The sequence below is a fragment of the Myotis yumanensis genome, unplaced genomic scaffold (genome assembly GCF_028538775.1).
Source record: "Myotis yumanensis isolate MYYU_CA2020_CCGP unplaced genomic scaffold, mMyoYum1.0.hap1 SCAF_1, whole genome shotgun sequence".
In the NCBI taxonomy this organism is placed as follows: Eukaryota; Metazoa; Chordata; class Mammalia; order Chiroptera; family Vespertilionidae; genus Myotis; species Myotis yumanensis.
The window spans coordinates 160,237,626-160,252,606 of NW_027223752.1; the positions used below are offsets into that span (position 1 = coordinate 160,237,626).

Genomic DNA, 14,981 nt, shown 5'->3' on the forward strand with positions numbered 1-14,981 from the left:
CGTGTTCCATTCCATACCAGGACAATGGAACTATTCTTTTTAAAAAATATGTTTTTATTGATTTCTGAGAGAGGAAGAGAAGGGAGAGAGAGATATAAACATTGATGAGAGGTAATTATTGACTGGCTGCCTCCTACATGGTCCCTACTGGGGATATAGCCCGAAAACCTGGCATTTGCCCTGGCTGGCAATCAACCGCTGACCTCCTGGTTCATGGGCTGATGCTCAACCACTGAGCCACACCAGCTGGGCAATGGTATTATTCTTGATTGCCTCTTTTTATTTTTTCCAGTGTACTACACCTCAGTCCTATTTGAAAAGACAGAAATCTGATTGAAAGAGTCATAGAAACATCTGCTTCAAGACCAGAGGACCTTAATTTTACAATATCTCTAAGGGAGGTATATTCTCTGTAACATGAGCCCTAACAAAAATAAACTAAATAATCAAATATCTCACTATCCTTGTCCATAAAATGAAGATGATATTGAGTTAATACTTTCCTAGGATTCGTTTACCTTCTACTAAAGAAAGGTATGTGACTGATTTTATTTCAGCTGGAAGAGTGTCAGTGGGAGGTGGAAATGGTCCTCACACCATTCACAACGTGGAAGGAACCCTTCTTAGAGTCATGGTAATTTATGCTGCTTTAACTGGAAATGGGGATCTTCTGAAGGTCAGGAGAGGAGGGAACCAAAAGCAGGATACAATAAGTCAGGGAGTGTCACACCATTAGATGACATCTGAAGAGAAACTTCCTGGACATTATTCAGTCAAATCTGATGTTAGTCTAATTCTATAAGTATTTCTTGTCCACTGGAGATATTATGGTTTATATACTAGAGATATTATGGTGATGAGGCTTCTGGCTCTTTTTAAGATAGAGATATTTCTGGAAAGAGGGCATAACCTAACAGCATGCTTTGCTTTCATTTTAAGAAAATGTCTCTAAAGGTGAACAGAACCATGCTTTTCTGTCTATTGTAGGCTGAGTTGTGTCCACTCAAATCCATTTGCTGAAGCCCAACCCCCAAGACCTCATAATGTAACTATATGTATTTAAAAAGAGGAGGTTAAGTTAAAATGGGATCATTGGGTTAGCCTCAAATCCAATCTGACTGGTGTCCTCATAAGAGGAGATCAGGACACAGATACACACAGGGGGACACAGGCAGGAGAGACCTCAGGAGAAACCAACCCTGCCACACCTTGATCTCAGCTTCCAGCTTCCAGATCTGTGAGACAATATATTTCTGTTGCTATATTGCCCAGCCTGGGCTACTTTGTTACTGCCACCTGAACAGACTAATACACTATCTGTCTAGACTTTTGTTGTTGTTGTTAATCCTCACCAAGGGATATTTTTCCATTGATTTTTGAGAGAGTTGTAGGGAGGGGGAGAGACAGAGAGAGAGAGAAACATCGATATGAGAGAGACATATCAATTGGTTGCCTTTTGCAAGTGCCCCAACTGGGTTGGGATTGAGCCTGCAACCGAGGTATGTGCCCTTGATGGGAATTGAACCCAAGACCCCTCAGTCTCTGGGCCGACACTTTATCCACTGAGCCAAAGTGGCTAGTGCTAGACCTTTTTGTATAGTTAACTTAGACTAAAAAGAACAAAACCTCTCCTATGCTAAATTTTATCTTACACGTTAATTTGTAAGTCACCTAAATATGACAGACATGAATATACAGTGTATGTATGTGTATATATATATATATATGTATATATATATATGCACACGTATATGCACATGAAATGTATGTGAAAAGATATGTCACAATATTACAACTCAAATACTGTTCCTATTTTATAGATAAGCAACTAGTGGACCAGAGACAAATTTCAGGAGTAGAACAGCATAAGTACTTGATAAATATTAGTCACTAATATTTAGTTCTTGTTGCCTGTGGCCAAATGGGTAGTCAGTTGAGTGGCCTCATCATTGCTGGTTTGCACTTGACTAATCAAGAGAAACTTGTTGAAAATATGGACACAGAGTCTCAACTACATGACTCTTTCAGAGTTTGTCCTCCCTGTTTTGTTAACCTTTTGGGTGAGGCGAACATTCTGCAATATAGACACTTCCAGTCCCATAATTGTCCATTAACACACTTTGCCTGTGATGTAAAGTAAATTCATGCCCCCTGTTCCTGAACCAGAATGTCCACTGATGCTACACATGGGGAGTGTGCCACATTATGTCTGATTTATTTTTTCTCCATCACCTGTGGGGGCTTATTTTTTTACCTCAACCCATCCTAGAAAGTCATCCCTTCCTGCAAAACTACAGCAAGGTAAACTACATAGCATTGCTTCCAAGTCACCCAGACACACCATGGACAGATGGTGTTCCCAGGGCAATGCCCAGAGAGAACTCTGGAGGAGGGAACTTGCTTCAAACGCAGGAGAGAATGTCTCTGCACCCATGTGGGGAATGCGACTATTGTCAGACACAGAGGTATTTTTTGATATTAGTAGTAAGAACCCCGATAGAAAGAAATAACATTTCAAAGTAGAAAGACATTGTCAAGGCCATCTTGGGGAACACTTTAAAGGGTTGGCTCAGCCTGACGGTGAAGGAAGGGGAGTCCAGATGAACCAAGAGTGAAGACAGTTTCCTCCTCCACATGGATTAAGGACAAGACAGTCCTAGTGATGGAGTAACAATGCTGACATCAGGCTTCTGTGTACAGAATTTATGTTAGTATGCATAAATATATACAAATAATATGGAGCATTTAATTGATTGCATGGTTTCAATGTTATCAACTCTCACTTTTACTGTTTCCCTTATGGTCAAGTTTGGAAACATTCTTAAGCATCACTACAGATAATCACTGAGGCCTTCCAGCTGCAGCCAGTGTCACTGCTGCCAAAGTGAGTGGACCAAGCAAGTCGTGTGCACCAAAGGATTTTATCTTCTAGTGCTGCTCATTGGGTGCGGGTTCTACATGTGTTCTGTTTAATTAATGTACATGAGATAGAGACAGATGGATAGAGATAGAAAGGGAAAGGGAGAGGCAGAGAGAGATGGGGAGTGGGGAGAGAGGGAGAGACAGAGGGAAGGAGAGAGTGAGGAAAGAGAGGTGAGAGAGAGAGAAAGAGAAAGAGAGAGAGAGAGAGAGAGAGAGAGAGAAACAGTATTCTAAAGTTATCTAATAGGTAAGGGATAAGAAAGTCCAAGGAACATTCTATCTACATAGAAACAAGGGACATGTCCAGTGAGGCATCCTGTGTCCACATGTTGAATAGATGGCCCTCTGAAAGCCTTCTATGTCTGTTCGGATGAGCTCTACCTCCTAGTTTCCATGATGTCTAGGCACAGAGTTGCCATCCTGGGTCATAAAGAATGTCGAGCTACATCACAGGTTGGATGCCATGGTTCCTTACTCTGCTGGGCCTGGTGCGAGAGCGGTGCAGCACGCAGACACACACAGTGCCTCTCCACGGCAGTGAGGACAGAGTTGAATTTGTGTGAACCAGGACGCAGAATGGTGGCTGAGCTTCTGGGCCGTGCCTGGACCTTTCTAGAAGAAGGGCAGCACCAGTTACAGCTGTGGGAGGTCCCAGACAGATATGAAGCCAGCAGACAATAGGTGTGCCCGTGTGCTCAAGCTGGAGGCTCAGGGGACACAGGCGGAGGAGAATGCCTCAGGGTCGAGGTGAGGGGCGCCAGGTTCCGAAGGGCTGCTCACTGAGCCGCGTCTGTGGGATTTGTCTGGCTCTGAGGGTGTCATCTCATCCATCCCCCCACACACTCAAGCGTGTGCTAGTTATCTGTGTGGCCAGTTTGGAAAACAGAAGTGAGCCCTCAGAACTTTCTGGAGGGATTTTTGCAAATGGTCTTTTCCACGTGGACCACAGAGAAGCCGGAGCCACGTGGAGATGTGCTCTCTGGCTCTTTCAAAGGACATTTTCAGAGCTTTTGTCACTGCCCCATCCCTGCCAGTTAGCATGGTGGCTGCCACATAAAATTGTCCATCAATGTTTGTGGAAAGAATACATTTGAATTCACCTGGCGATGACTTAGCGATACACCAGATAGTGCCCTTTGTAAATCTGCCGTGTACATCTGATAATTAGTTCTACAGCCGCCATTGAAGGATGGGTTACAATGCGGTAGACACTGTGCTCATGTCTGGGAGCACACAGCTCCTTAGGAACCGCGTCCGTGCACAATCACTGCACACACAGAGCAACGCCTGCCATTCAGACCTGCAGATAATTCTGCAAAACAGGAACTGGAGAAGCCACGTTCATCCCTAGTTGTCATCATCCCAAAGATGGCTTATGAACAACATCCCCACACATGTCCGCACACGGTATGTTCCCCGTGTCAACTACTATGGCTCATAGGGAATATACTCTTTTAAGAAAACGTTCCTTTCTACTACATTGTTCTGGCTATTTCTTGAAACAATTTTTATTTAAAAAATCCATTTCCTCAATGTGTTTTAATTGAGCAGCTTTTATGTTCTGACTCTGGGGAGGTAAAGTATTCAAACCTTGAGCAGTTTAATGATTTAGATTTTACACAGGAGTGTCACCTGGAATAATTATAAAAAAGCACAATAGAGATCCAATTTTGTAAAAAAACAATGTGATAATATTTTGTATTTAAAACCTTTTTCCAAGAATCTAATACTGTGCCGGATTCATGGAGTTTTTTTCTTTCCCTGTTTTGAGGTGCATGTCTATGTCTATATCCACATATGCAATCTAATCTCAGAGAGAAGGATCCTGCCAACTTTTTTTTCTTGCCTGGTTTTTTGTTCTAAGCTGCTTGCTTAGCTCATAGTAGGTGCACAGGGATGTATTTGCAAATGAGTAAGTGGTACTTACATCAAATCAGCCCTTGTCTGAATACATGGACAATGTTTAAAGCAAAAATTACAAGCAGAGCAGAATTGGATAGCATGCCTATACTTTTAAACCCAGAGTCCTTTCTGTTTTGGAAGACACACAGCACACAGTGCAGGGAGGTGGACTCGGCACAGGGCACAGGAAAGGGAGACCTTGGAGTTAAACTCTCTTCCCTCCCCGCTCTGATGCTCTCTGTCTCTGACTCTGTTTCTCTCTCCTTCCCCTTCCCTCCCATTAAAATCCCTTCATACACCATGGTTTTTGTTTCTCTCTTGTTTTATGATGTAGGAAGACAGAGTATTTTTATTAGTGTCAAGGACAAAAAAAGATTTATTTTACTTCTGAGTGTGAATTATGAACACATTGTTTAAAATAAATGTTTTAAAACTTTTACAATTAATGTTTTCCTCAATACCATAAAGCATGATCATAAACCAAAGCCATTTTTTCACTATTTATCAAGGAGTTTGTGATCTCAGAAGTTTAGTCAAAAGTTTTTTTTATACATGACTTTTTCAGTGTTCATCTAAAAATAAGTATATATTAGACTTCTGTCCCAGAGTTAGAGAATCTTTCAATATTCATTATTTTAATAAATGCTTGAGTCTGTTGTCTCTATATACTATACTTATATTTTAAGAATCTACAAAAACACACACATAATTTTTAATGGCTTGAATTCCATTCATTATCTAAAAAAAAGGCCCACATTATAATTTAACTTTCCTTAAAATAATTGAACTAAAACACTCAAGTGATAAGATAAAATTATATGAACTCTCAAATGTGTTAGATCTAAAATGAATGGCCTTGTCATCCTAAATGTTGAATGAGTAGCTATTTCCCGGAGTTTCACTCGGTGCTGAATAGCTTTCCATCTGTGTAGCTCCTGAGGGCGACTGGCGTGAAGACTAGAGCAACATTTATTACACACCAGAGCCACACCAGAGGGGCCAGTACCTCTTAGTTCAATATCTTTCCAGGGCTGTCAGAGTTAGTGTATTCCCTATTCCTCTATCTTCAAGGCATATATATATTTATATTTATATTTATATTTATATTTATATTTATATTTATATATATTTACATTATTATTTCTTCTTCTTCTTCTTCTTCTTCTTCTTCTTCTTCTTCTTCTTCTTCTTCTTCTCCTTTTTCTTCTTCTTCATTGTGGGTAGTATTACAGATAAGCTACTGTTTATCCTGGTATTTTTTCCTAGGGATATAGCAATGATTTCTATTTGAAAATTGTTTCTTCTTCAGAAAGAAAATCAGAAGCATGGACTCCTCTGAATTAAAAAAAAAATTCTCCTTGAACCACATGTTTTGAATGAAAAAGTCACTTTCTGTTAGAATGCTGTTAGAACCAGGGTAGTCCTTTACACACTCTCATCTATACTGTTAATATTTAGAGTTGAAGCACAAATAAGATATCTTTCTGTCTGTTGGTTAAATGAGGCCCTGCATGTTCTTAGTTACCTTAAAGAATAGGAAATGGTATTATTTTAACATTCTTTTGCACATCACCCAAATTAATAAAACAGCCTTTTAAAAAAAACTGTGCATGTCAGATAGCATAGGTGCTCGTGTATGTTTTGTTTCAGCTCTCGGGTCCAAACACCCTCTGATAAAAAGAGCGTGTGTTTCCTTTAAGGGCACATCCATTTCCACAGCTATGAGCCAAACGGGAGCGGAGCATCTGTCACAGACAGGGATGAGTGAACCCAGCCAGACTCGGGTGCAGGGGAGGTCAGCATCTATTTTGTTGACGTTTCTGTCATGTTTATTAAATTGCACTTTTCCGAAAGCAATTAAACTTTTAGGAAATATTGCATTCATTTTCAGGAGAGAAAATCTGTGTCCTTCTGACGGACCTAGCCTGGTAAAACCAATTTGAAATCAGTTATTTGCATTCAGGGCGTAGGCTTTGAGCCAGTCTATGATGTTTCCCAAGTTCTACATCTTAGAAGCAGCACAGCTGCACTTTTTTGTTTCTGTTTTTAACCACAGAAGGGGTTTGGCTGGGTGAGTGTTTTCTGGCAGTGACTGGCTCCCCAGGTTCATGGGACCGAGTCCTCCTATGTTCTGTTTTAATATCACATTGAGGAGACATGTTTGAGAAATCACAGAAGACATTACAAAATGATGAGGCAGATCTTCCGTCTATTGGCCATAGGAAACAAGAATCAGAGGTGTCATCTGAACCAAATGGAGCAGCAACAATTAATTAAATCTATAAAATCCCTCAACGCACGGCCTGGTTGAGACGTGTAGAGGAACACTTTCTATTATGTGCAAGTCCCCTGGAAGTGCTGAGCTATCCTTCAGGTGGGAGATTCACTTTGTGGAGCAGGAACTCCAGGAAAGAGGGTTGACTAATATGTTCCGAGTAGTATGAATTTTATCTATTATCCGAATGGTGAGCCATAGCAACAGAAAGAGACCTTGATCCCTTTGGTCAATGAGTTCTCTGTGAGCACCGCTATAAAAGTGCTGGGAGGGATGGAGGCCACCAGATTTTAGCTACAGTGAACAAGTAGTTCACTTTCGGAACAATAACTGTCCTGCTCCCCCTCTGTCTCCACTGGCGACTTCTCCCCCGAATGCACAGGAGGTTTTGATCAGACAGGTGTGTAGACAGAGCCGGACCTTTTCAGTTTCAGACCAGCTACTGTGAGTATTCACGGGGGAAGGGCATTAGCAGCTACACAAACACGCGGCTCTAATGGGCCTCTCTGCATCCAGGCAATTCCTTCAGCCACCACCTTCAGCCCTGTCATTTAAAGTGTATACACCTTTAAAAACGCTTTAAAATGCCATCACTTAGGGATTCAAAAGTAATCTAAAATCTACAAGTCACCTGAGCCTTGATGTTATTATATGTCTCTTCCATCTTAAACAGAAAAATGCTCCTTTGCATTGTTTATATAAAAGCTCCGTTTATGGGCACCTTTAAAAGCAAGCATAAAATCCCTCTTTAATATAAATATAACATTTACATTATCATGTAGCTAGTTTTTGAGATTTTAAAAAATGTTAACATAAACTACTGTAATTTTGATCATTTAAGACAGATCATAGTGAATTCTATGTGTGTATGTATATGTATTTTATGACACAAAGATGACATTTACGAGCCACTTTGTTACCAAAAGCCAGATACTAATTGTACTCCTTCCCCATCAATAAGATATCAAAATGAAGCTAATTTGCAGCCCTTCATTCTCAATATGTGTAACCAGAAGAAGAGATGACTAAATAGCCACAGTGTATGCAGAGGATCCAGAAACTCTGATTAACTCTTTATTTTCAGATATTTATTGCTCTTCAGAAAAAAAATCTTCTGTCTTTGCAAGTGACCAAGTTTATTTTGGGGAAAGTTATAAACCTCTTAAAAAACAAACATATCCTTCTTGTAGCTGCTAATTCTTTGATGCATTTCCTGGGAACTTAAATTCACTCATACGTTTGTAGAAGACTTAGGGCACTAAGAGGCACATTGGCTGTGATGCTGACTAAACAAAGTCAGGAAACCAAATACAATAGCTCCCACTCCTTCCAAACAAAATAAATAAGTAGAAGTTTAATCCCCCAAAAAGGATGCCTGAGAAGTAAGAGTGTCACATATGCAAGTACAAGAACATATGTTTTTATATTTCCAGATGCATCTCCCTTTCCTGTTCTCTAAGGTTTCACGGGAGCATGTCAGGCTTACACGTGGATCCAGATTTAAACAGACATTTTCCCCTTCTTTTTGAAAGTAATGTCCCTTCGTTTGATAGGGGTACATTTGTAAATCAATTATAATATATTAACAGCTAGGGATAAACAATTCTCTTCGCATAATCAATTATTTAACAGCACACATTTCTGTATATCAGTGGAGGAAAAACATTTAATTCAAATGATAGAGGTTAATTTAGGTTCACTCTAGTTATAGACACTTAACAGGAATTGGGTTCTTTGCTGCACCTCAGGCTATGCGTTGCTATGTAGCTTTTTCTTGCAATATGTAGCCGCATGGATGGTGCTGACACTCAATAGTTTGAATATTTTGTGAAGGACAGCTGTGTTTTTCATATTTCACCTGGCAATTGCTTTATTATTATTATTATTATTATTATATTGTTATTATTTAGTTTTGAAATGGCTGTAATAAGTGCTTTTAAAATCTTCCCTACCATGTGGAAATTTATCCTTTTAGAAATCTCGTTGGCTAGTAATTAAGAGCCCAATTTACCAATTCAGAGTTTATTTAAGTGATGAAGAACAAAGTAGTGTAATCATTTTTGGTTTTATGAGTTGCTCAAAACTGTTCATATTCCATATTTCTAGCATTTTAGAAAAAGAAGCAGCAGATAAAAAATTGCTCAAATGTTTTCATCATCTTTACTGTGTATACACACACACACACATACACACAAAAAACAACAAACATTATATATGTATATTTTTAAAAATTGAACACTGGATGCTTTCAGAGTATAAGTTGTCTTCCCATCCCTCACAAAGAAAAAGTACAATTTTCTAATTCTGCATGTCCTTACATGATGCTTTTTGGGATAGCACTTTTGCAATAACCGAATCACCACTATTTAGATATGGATACATGAACCTCATATTTTTATTCCAAATTCACATTCACTCATCAGATCGAATGCCCTTGAAGCAATCTCAAATCACAGTTATTACACGGGTCGACAGAAACCAGAGGGAGGTATAATGCAAATTATAAAGAGAGAGAGAGAGAGAGAGAGAGAGAGAGAGAGAGAAAGCCCTACGCTATTAGATGATGGCGGGCTGTTTAATCAATTTGATTTTATCACTAAATCCAGTCCTTTCTCCGAGCTGTCAGAGAGCGAGGTGAGCGGAGTGAGCGGGCTGCGAGGCTGCGGTGTAGCCTCGTGTGTCCCCACCAGCCACGCGGATGCTGTCGGTTTGGCATTGCATGGGATACAGAGCACAATCTTTCTATTTCATTAACTTTTCAAGGGACTTCTTTTCACCACGAGCCTGCGTCTGTCATCCACCTGCTTTATTCTGTGCCTTTTGCTAACTTTTTGTGTACACTTCACACCGTTCTCCCGCCCCCCTGACTCATCAGCTCGCTTTCACAGAGCTACAGCTTGGACGGCTTTTCCGAGATTCGGCTTCACTTTTCTAAAACTCTGTGTAGCCAATCACCCTGGAACAATATCTAAATTTTAAGTTACCATATTTTGCTGTCTAATGCCTCAAAAAGAGAAAAGTCATGCACTGATGCTCAAGTTCAATTAGACTGACTTACAAAGGATTGTTTATACAGCATTTCAATAGTTATCCCCAGTTTTCTCCCCTTGGTTTTAATGATGGATGCACCTTACTTAAAATCCTATTCTCCTGTTTATAGCATGGAACTAGTTAAATCGGTGTTAGTTCCCAACCCATTTCCAAATATGTTTATATTAAAAGGGTGATTTTAAATATTTTTCCAGAACCTTCAGTCATTTTACATGTTATATATATGAATGAATCCAGTTTTAAATACATTGATTATTTACAGAATGTATTTCATGCTAATGCATAGCTTCTTTTAGGAAAAGTACACTCATAAAAGAAAGAACAAAAATATATGAAACAAAATATATGTACTATATAATAATTTAAAATACAACCACAAAAGGCCTCGGACTATTATTCTAAAGGCACCCAAAGGTTCAGAGATTAATTGGTAAAATTTTAAATGTTTTCTCTATATACGATACTGTTCTGATGAACGTAGCCTTTCATTCTGCCCAGTGGAGATGATATTAATTACAAAAACCTTAAATCTTTATTTTTTTTATCTTGGGTTAAAATATACACTTTTGTAATACCCATAGGTTCAGTTCTTTCAGATATCAGCAGACTACTCTAACAGGACCACACAATATAGATTTGGTTGCGCGTCATTCTACCCAGGACTCTGAAATAAAGAGCAATCTCTAGGTTTCTTCCTGAGAAACACGAAAACGCGAGCTCTGTGGCATTTAGTGAGATCAGGGAACAGTCGAGTCTCTATAAACTGCCAGTGCCTCAGCATTTTGCCAACATCCCTGAATGAAACAGAAGAGAATAAACCAACGTGTCTCTCACATGTTACATGGGATTCAATCGGACATTCCTAAACCACACGTGTAAAAATTAGATGGTTTCCTTGTATTTTTCAAGATGTTTTTTTTTTAGTTGCCTGTTTTTCTTCCACACAGAAATCAAATTTTGACATTTCTCATTTGTACAGAAAATATAAATCATTCAAAATAATTTCTAAAAAAAGAAAGTTTCAACTAAAAAATAGCACACAGAGAAGATGCAAAAACTATAAGGCACTCGGTCTTGATAAAAAAGCAGAAGGGAATTAACCGGTGGGTGGGTGAGGTCCACTCTGAGTGTCTCCCTTAAAGTTTATCTGAGAGAGAAATGCAGGTTCTGGTAGTAAGTTCATTTTCCTCTCCATATATTTTTTGATCTTTAAAGATTATACAACTTCCTGTGTGGTATAGTGACTAAAAAAACACCCAGGGCAGGAAAATACTTCATTTCTGAGGCTATGGATCATATTTATTAATAATACAAGTATTGTATCAATTCCACACTTCAGCTGTAGATACAGAGTTTTTATTTCAGAGCCCATAGATTCTTTGGGCAATAAAAGGGGTAATTAAAAAACCATCCCAAAGCCACTTTTGGAGGGTGCATATAAAGAGCTGCCAGCATTTCACAGCACTGGGAAACGAAAAGTTATAACGCCCCTTGCAAAATGACTCCTGGTCATTAGACTAGGCGGTAAAATAAGTACCATTGGCAAAAAAAAGGTTAACATTTATCTCAACTTATTTACTCACATGTAAAAAGAGCCCTGACTTGGTGCTCATAGTCAGCAGCTTCTGTTGGTACAAATAGAGCCTATCCTAAGATTCCTTCCTTGACCACCATCAACACATGCCCGGACTGTAAATTGTGACAGAGTTATAATATTAGATCAGTTTAAGGGCTGAGATTAGTCCTTTCATTTACTGTTGTTAAGATTCATGAATATTAGAACATAATTTAAATTCACCATTGTCCTGGTGGAAGAGGGGGAAAACACCAAGCAGCTGTAATCACTTGGGATTATACATACACTGATCCATTCCCAGGAAAATGCAAATAACACTTAACACGTCCCATAATTGCTATGTTTTCTTCTAAGTTGATCATTTACATCGTTAGCTTTCCCCTAAAAAGTGAATGTCTGGTAGTTTGATTTGACAGTCCTCCTTGACAAGCCAGCTCTCAGCAGATGCCACAGGAAATCCGTCTCCCCACCCCAAACACATATCTATGAGTAAGAGCAATCAGTATATCATCCTAACTACCTTCCCCCTCCAGGTTTTGGCTATGAGAATTAAAAGACTTGGTACATTCAATATAACCAAGGCATAGCAATTTTGCCTATCAGAATTTTATTGGGAATTGTTATAGTTAAGTTTCTAACAAATGAAATCTTCCTTCAGGTTTCTTGTTTTTCTTTCCCCAAATGAATGCTTTCTCGGCCAGCATGACTACTATTCAAAAGTAAGAAAAATGAATGTGGAGAAAGGCACCGATGTCTATCGGTACATGCTTTATAGAATTGCTTTATTGTGAACTATTACTTCCTACTCTTCAATTGTATATATTTAAAGAGACTAAACAAAAACATTGGGAAACACAAACACTCAAAGTCCATAAGATAATGTCATCTTTTCCCTCTTAAAAGTTTTATACTCAATATTAAAATTCTGTGATTTTTCTCAATATTGATGCCACTTTGTGTTCGTGTTGTTTTTGGAATACATTAACAGATCTGTTTCTAAATAAAATTTCAGGTGACAAAGTGAGTGGCCGGCATTCATTTGACCAGCTCCCTTAAACTAGAATTACGGAATCAAGCTCGTTCGGAAACCAAAGCTCTGAGGTCCCGCAGGGAAGTTGTCACTTGGCTCCTGCGGTCCTGACATGCCATCACAATGAATGACTGTTTGACCTGGGCATTATGTCTTCAAACTGCCTGGCTAATTTCTGTTGTTGGAAGAAGGACTTGACTATTGGAAAGCCGTTAGGAAAAGAGGGGGCACAAACTTCTCTTAGGCCACTGAGACGGTGAACATTCTCCGGGGAGCATTTACAGCCTCAGCCCTACCAATCTGGGAAACCTGATACATGTTAGTTGTGTCTTTCCAACGGCTCCTAGGGCTCTACAGTCACTTTCTTAAAAAAAAATAATCAACACAATTTCAAATCACGCTAAGAAGGGAACTTTCTCCTGCAGACTCAGGGCAAGGAGCTGTCTGGGAAGGGCGGGCAGCAGCGGGAGACTTTTCATCCTTACAAGGCGTGCAAGCAGGTTGTGCTGGCATTTTAGAACATTCCTCTCCACTTGGAGCAATTGCTGGTTTAACACCGGCCCCTCTGCGGACGCCCTGGGCTGGAGATGGAATTGCTAACTTCAGGGCAGCCGATCTTCAGGAATATGGGTAAGAAGGCACCCACACCACAGTGTCAGCGGTAGCCTGTCCTCAGCTGCTCTTTCTCCTCTTCTGCTTTGCGATTCCCCCCACTAACAAGCTGGAATGCTTATTTCTCCTTCGTGGATCAATTTCCGCTTATGTTCCCGGGATGAGCCTGTGTCTCCCCAGGTCCCAGTGTCTACAAACACCGGGAATCACTCTCAGTACAAACTGTCAGCCAATTTGGGGAGGCGACTGCCAGCGCTTTGCCCACTCCTTCCTCCAAGACCACATACCTCGTTTTCAGGGGAGCTGCCTTAGGTGCACATCTCCTTGGGCACTGAGTGCTAAGGTGCCTCCGGAGGGTCAGAGGCAGTGCTGACTGCCCAGGTGACCAGGGACTGAACGACCCTCCAGGAGAACAAGCGGCCCCTTCCTCCGCCCCCTTCTCCTCCTCACCTGCTCTTAGCCAAGGCTCTGCTGAGCCCACTGCTCTGTCACGGCCCCTCTGGGCTTGCAAACGCCCCCAGCCATTTACAAAGGTGTCTGAACTCCCAAGGCCGTCCCTGCTTGGCACTGACCTCCCACCAGCATCCCGAGGGAAGCCTCCGAAACAGGCAAAGCCCCCAGCCCCGAGGACGCGGAGAGCGGCGAGTTAGCGGGAGGCGCTCCGATTGCCCACCAGGTCCTTACCTTTCCTCTTGGACCTCCGCCGCCGCCGCCTCTTGGACTTGCATCGGAGTTGACTGCTCAGCCCCCCGGACCCTCTGCTGGTCCCCAGCACCGATGCCATGGCTGAAACTCGGCAAGTAGATCAGGACAGAAATCCTTTCTCAACCAATTTCACCTTCGCTGCTCTTGCCTGCCGCCGCCTCTGCTAACTGCTTCCGCTTCTGCAAATCAGGCAGCCGGCTCACTTTTTAGGGCAGAGCGCTCGCGTGGTCCCCCTCTCTCCTCCGGTCGCCAATTGTCCTGGCACTTGTTTCCAGCTGGGCTGCAAACCTGCGGTCTGAGCCAGGAGTGCCCACGCTCCAGGGACCAGAGGAGCGCGAAGGCGAGGCGGGCTGGCAGTCTGGGCGCTCCGGTCCGCTCTGTTCCGGGCAGTCGCGCCTGGTCTGGGCACTGCACGCAGGGTTTCTACTTTGGCGTCTCTGCTAGTTGTGGGGCACCAGCCACTTTGAAGCCAATCACGCAGGGAGCCTGTCTATTTGCTGCTGCAAAGTCTAATTAGATCCAATCACAACTGTCTGCTGGCTCTGACATCAGCACCACCAGCCCTTTGCATCCCCTGTCAGCTTGCAAACTCAGCTCCCCTTTGGATGGAGGGAGCTGCCCAGGACCCAGCGGAGAAGGAGGCTGCACCGAGGGAGGGACAGCGCGAGGCGGCACCAGCCTCTCCGGGAGAACAGCCTGCGGGGCAGCTGGCAGGAGGGGTCTGCCTTGGGATCCAGGCTCCAGCGGACAGCACACTGTGCTCCTGCCCTCTCAGAAACAGGCAGCGAGTGTTTCTCCAGCCAAACAGTTTTAACGAGTTAATTCATTGCAACGCTTGGGGTGTCCAAGGGGAGATGCCTCTCTGAGAAATTCCGAGACCTTGCTTCCTCGGAAGGGGACTAAGATTT

General features: G+C 41.6%; 1 protein-coding gene across 1 annotated transcript in view; it reads right to left on the minus strand.

Annotated features, from left to right (window-relative positions):
- The window catches only part of ADARB2 (adenosine deaminase RNA specific B2 (inactive)), a 430,335-nt gene extending 415,914 nt beyond the window's left edge, over window positions 1-14,421 (minus strand). Inside the window, exon 1 of the mRNA XM_070391134.1 lies at window positions 14,053-14,421. Coding sequence (XP_070247235.1) covers window positions 14,053-14,152 — 100 coding nt within the window. The 5' untranslated portion in view covers window positions 14,153-14,421. The remainder of the gene's footprint in view (window positions 1-14,052) is intronic.
- Window positions 14,422-14,981: the final 560 nt, after the last annotated feature.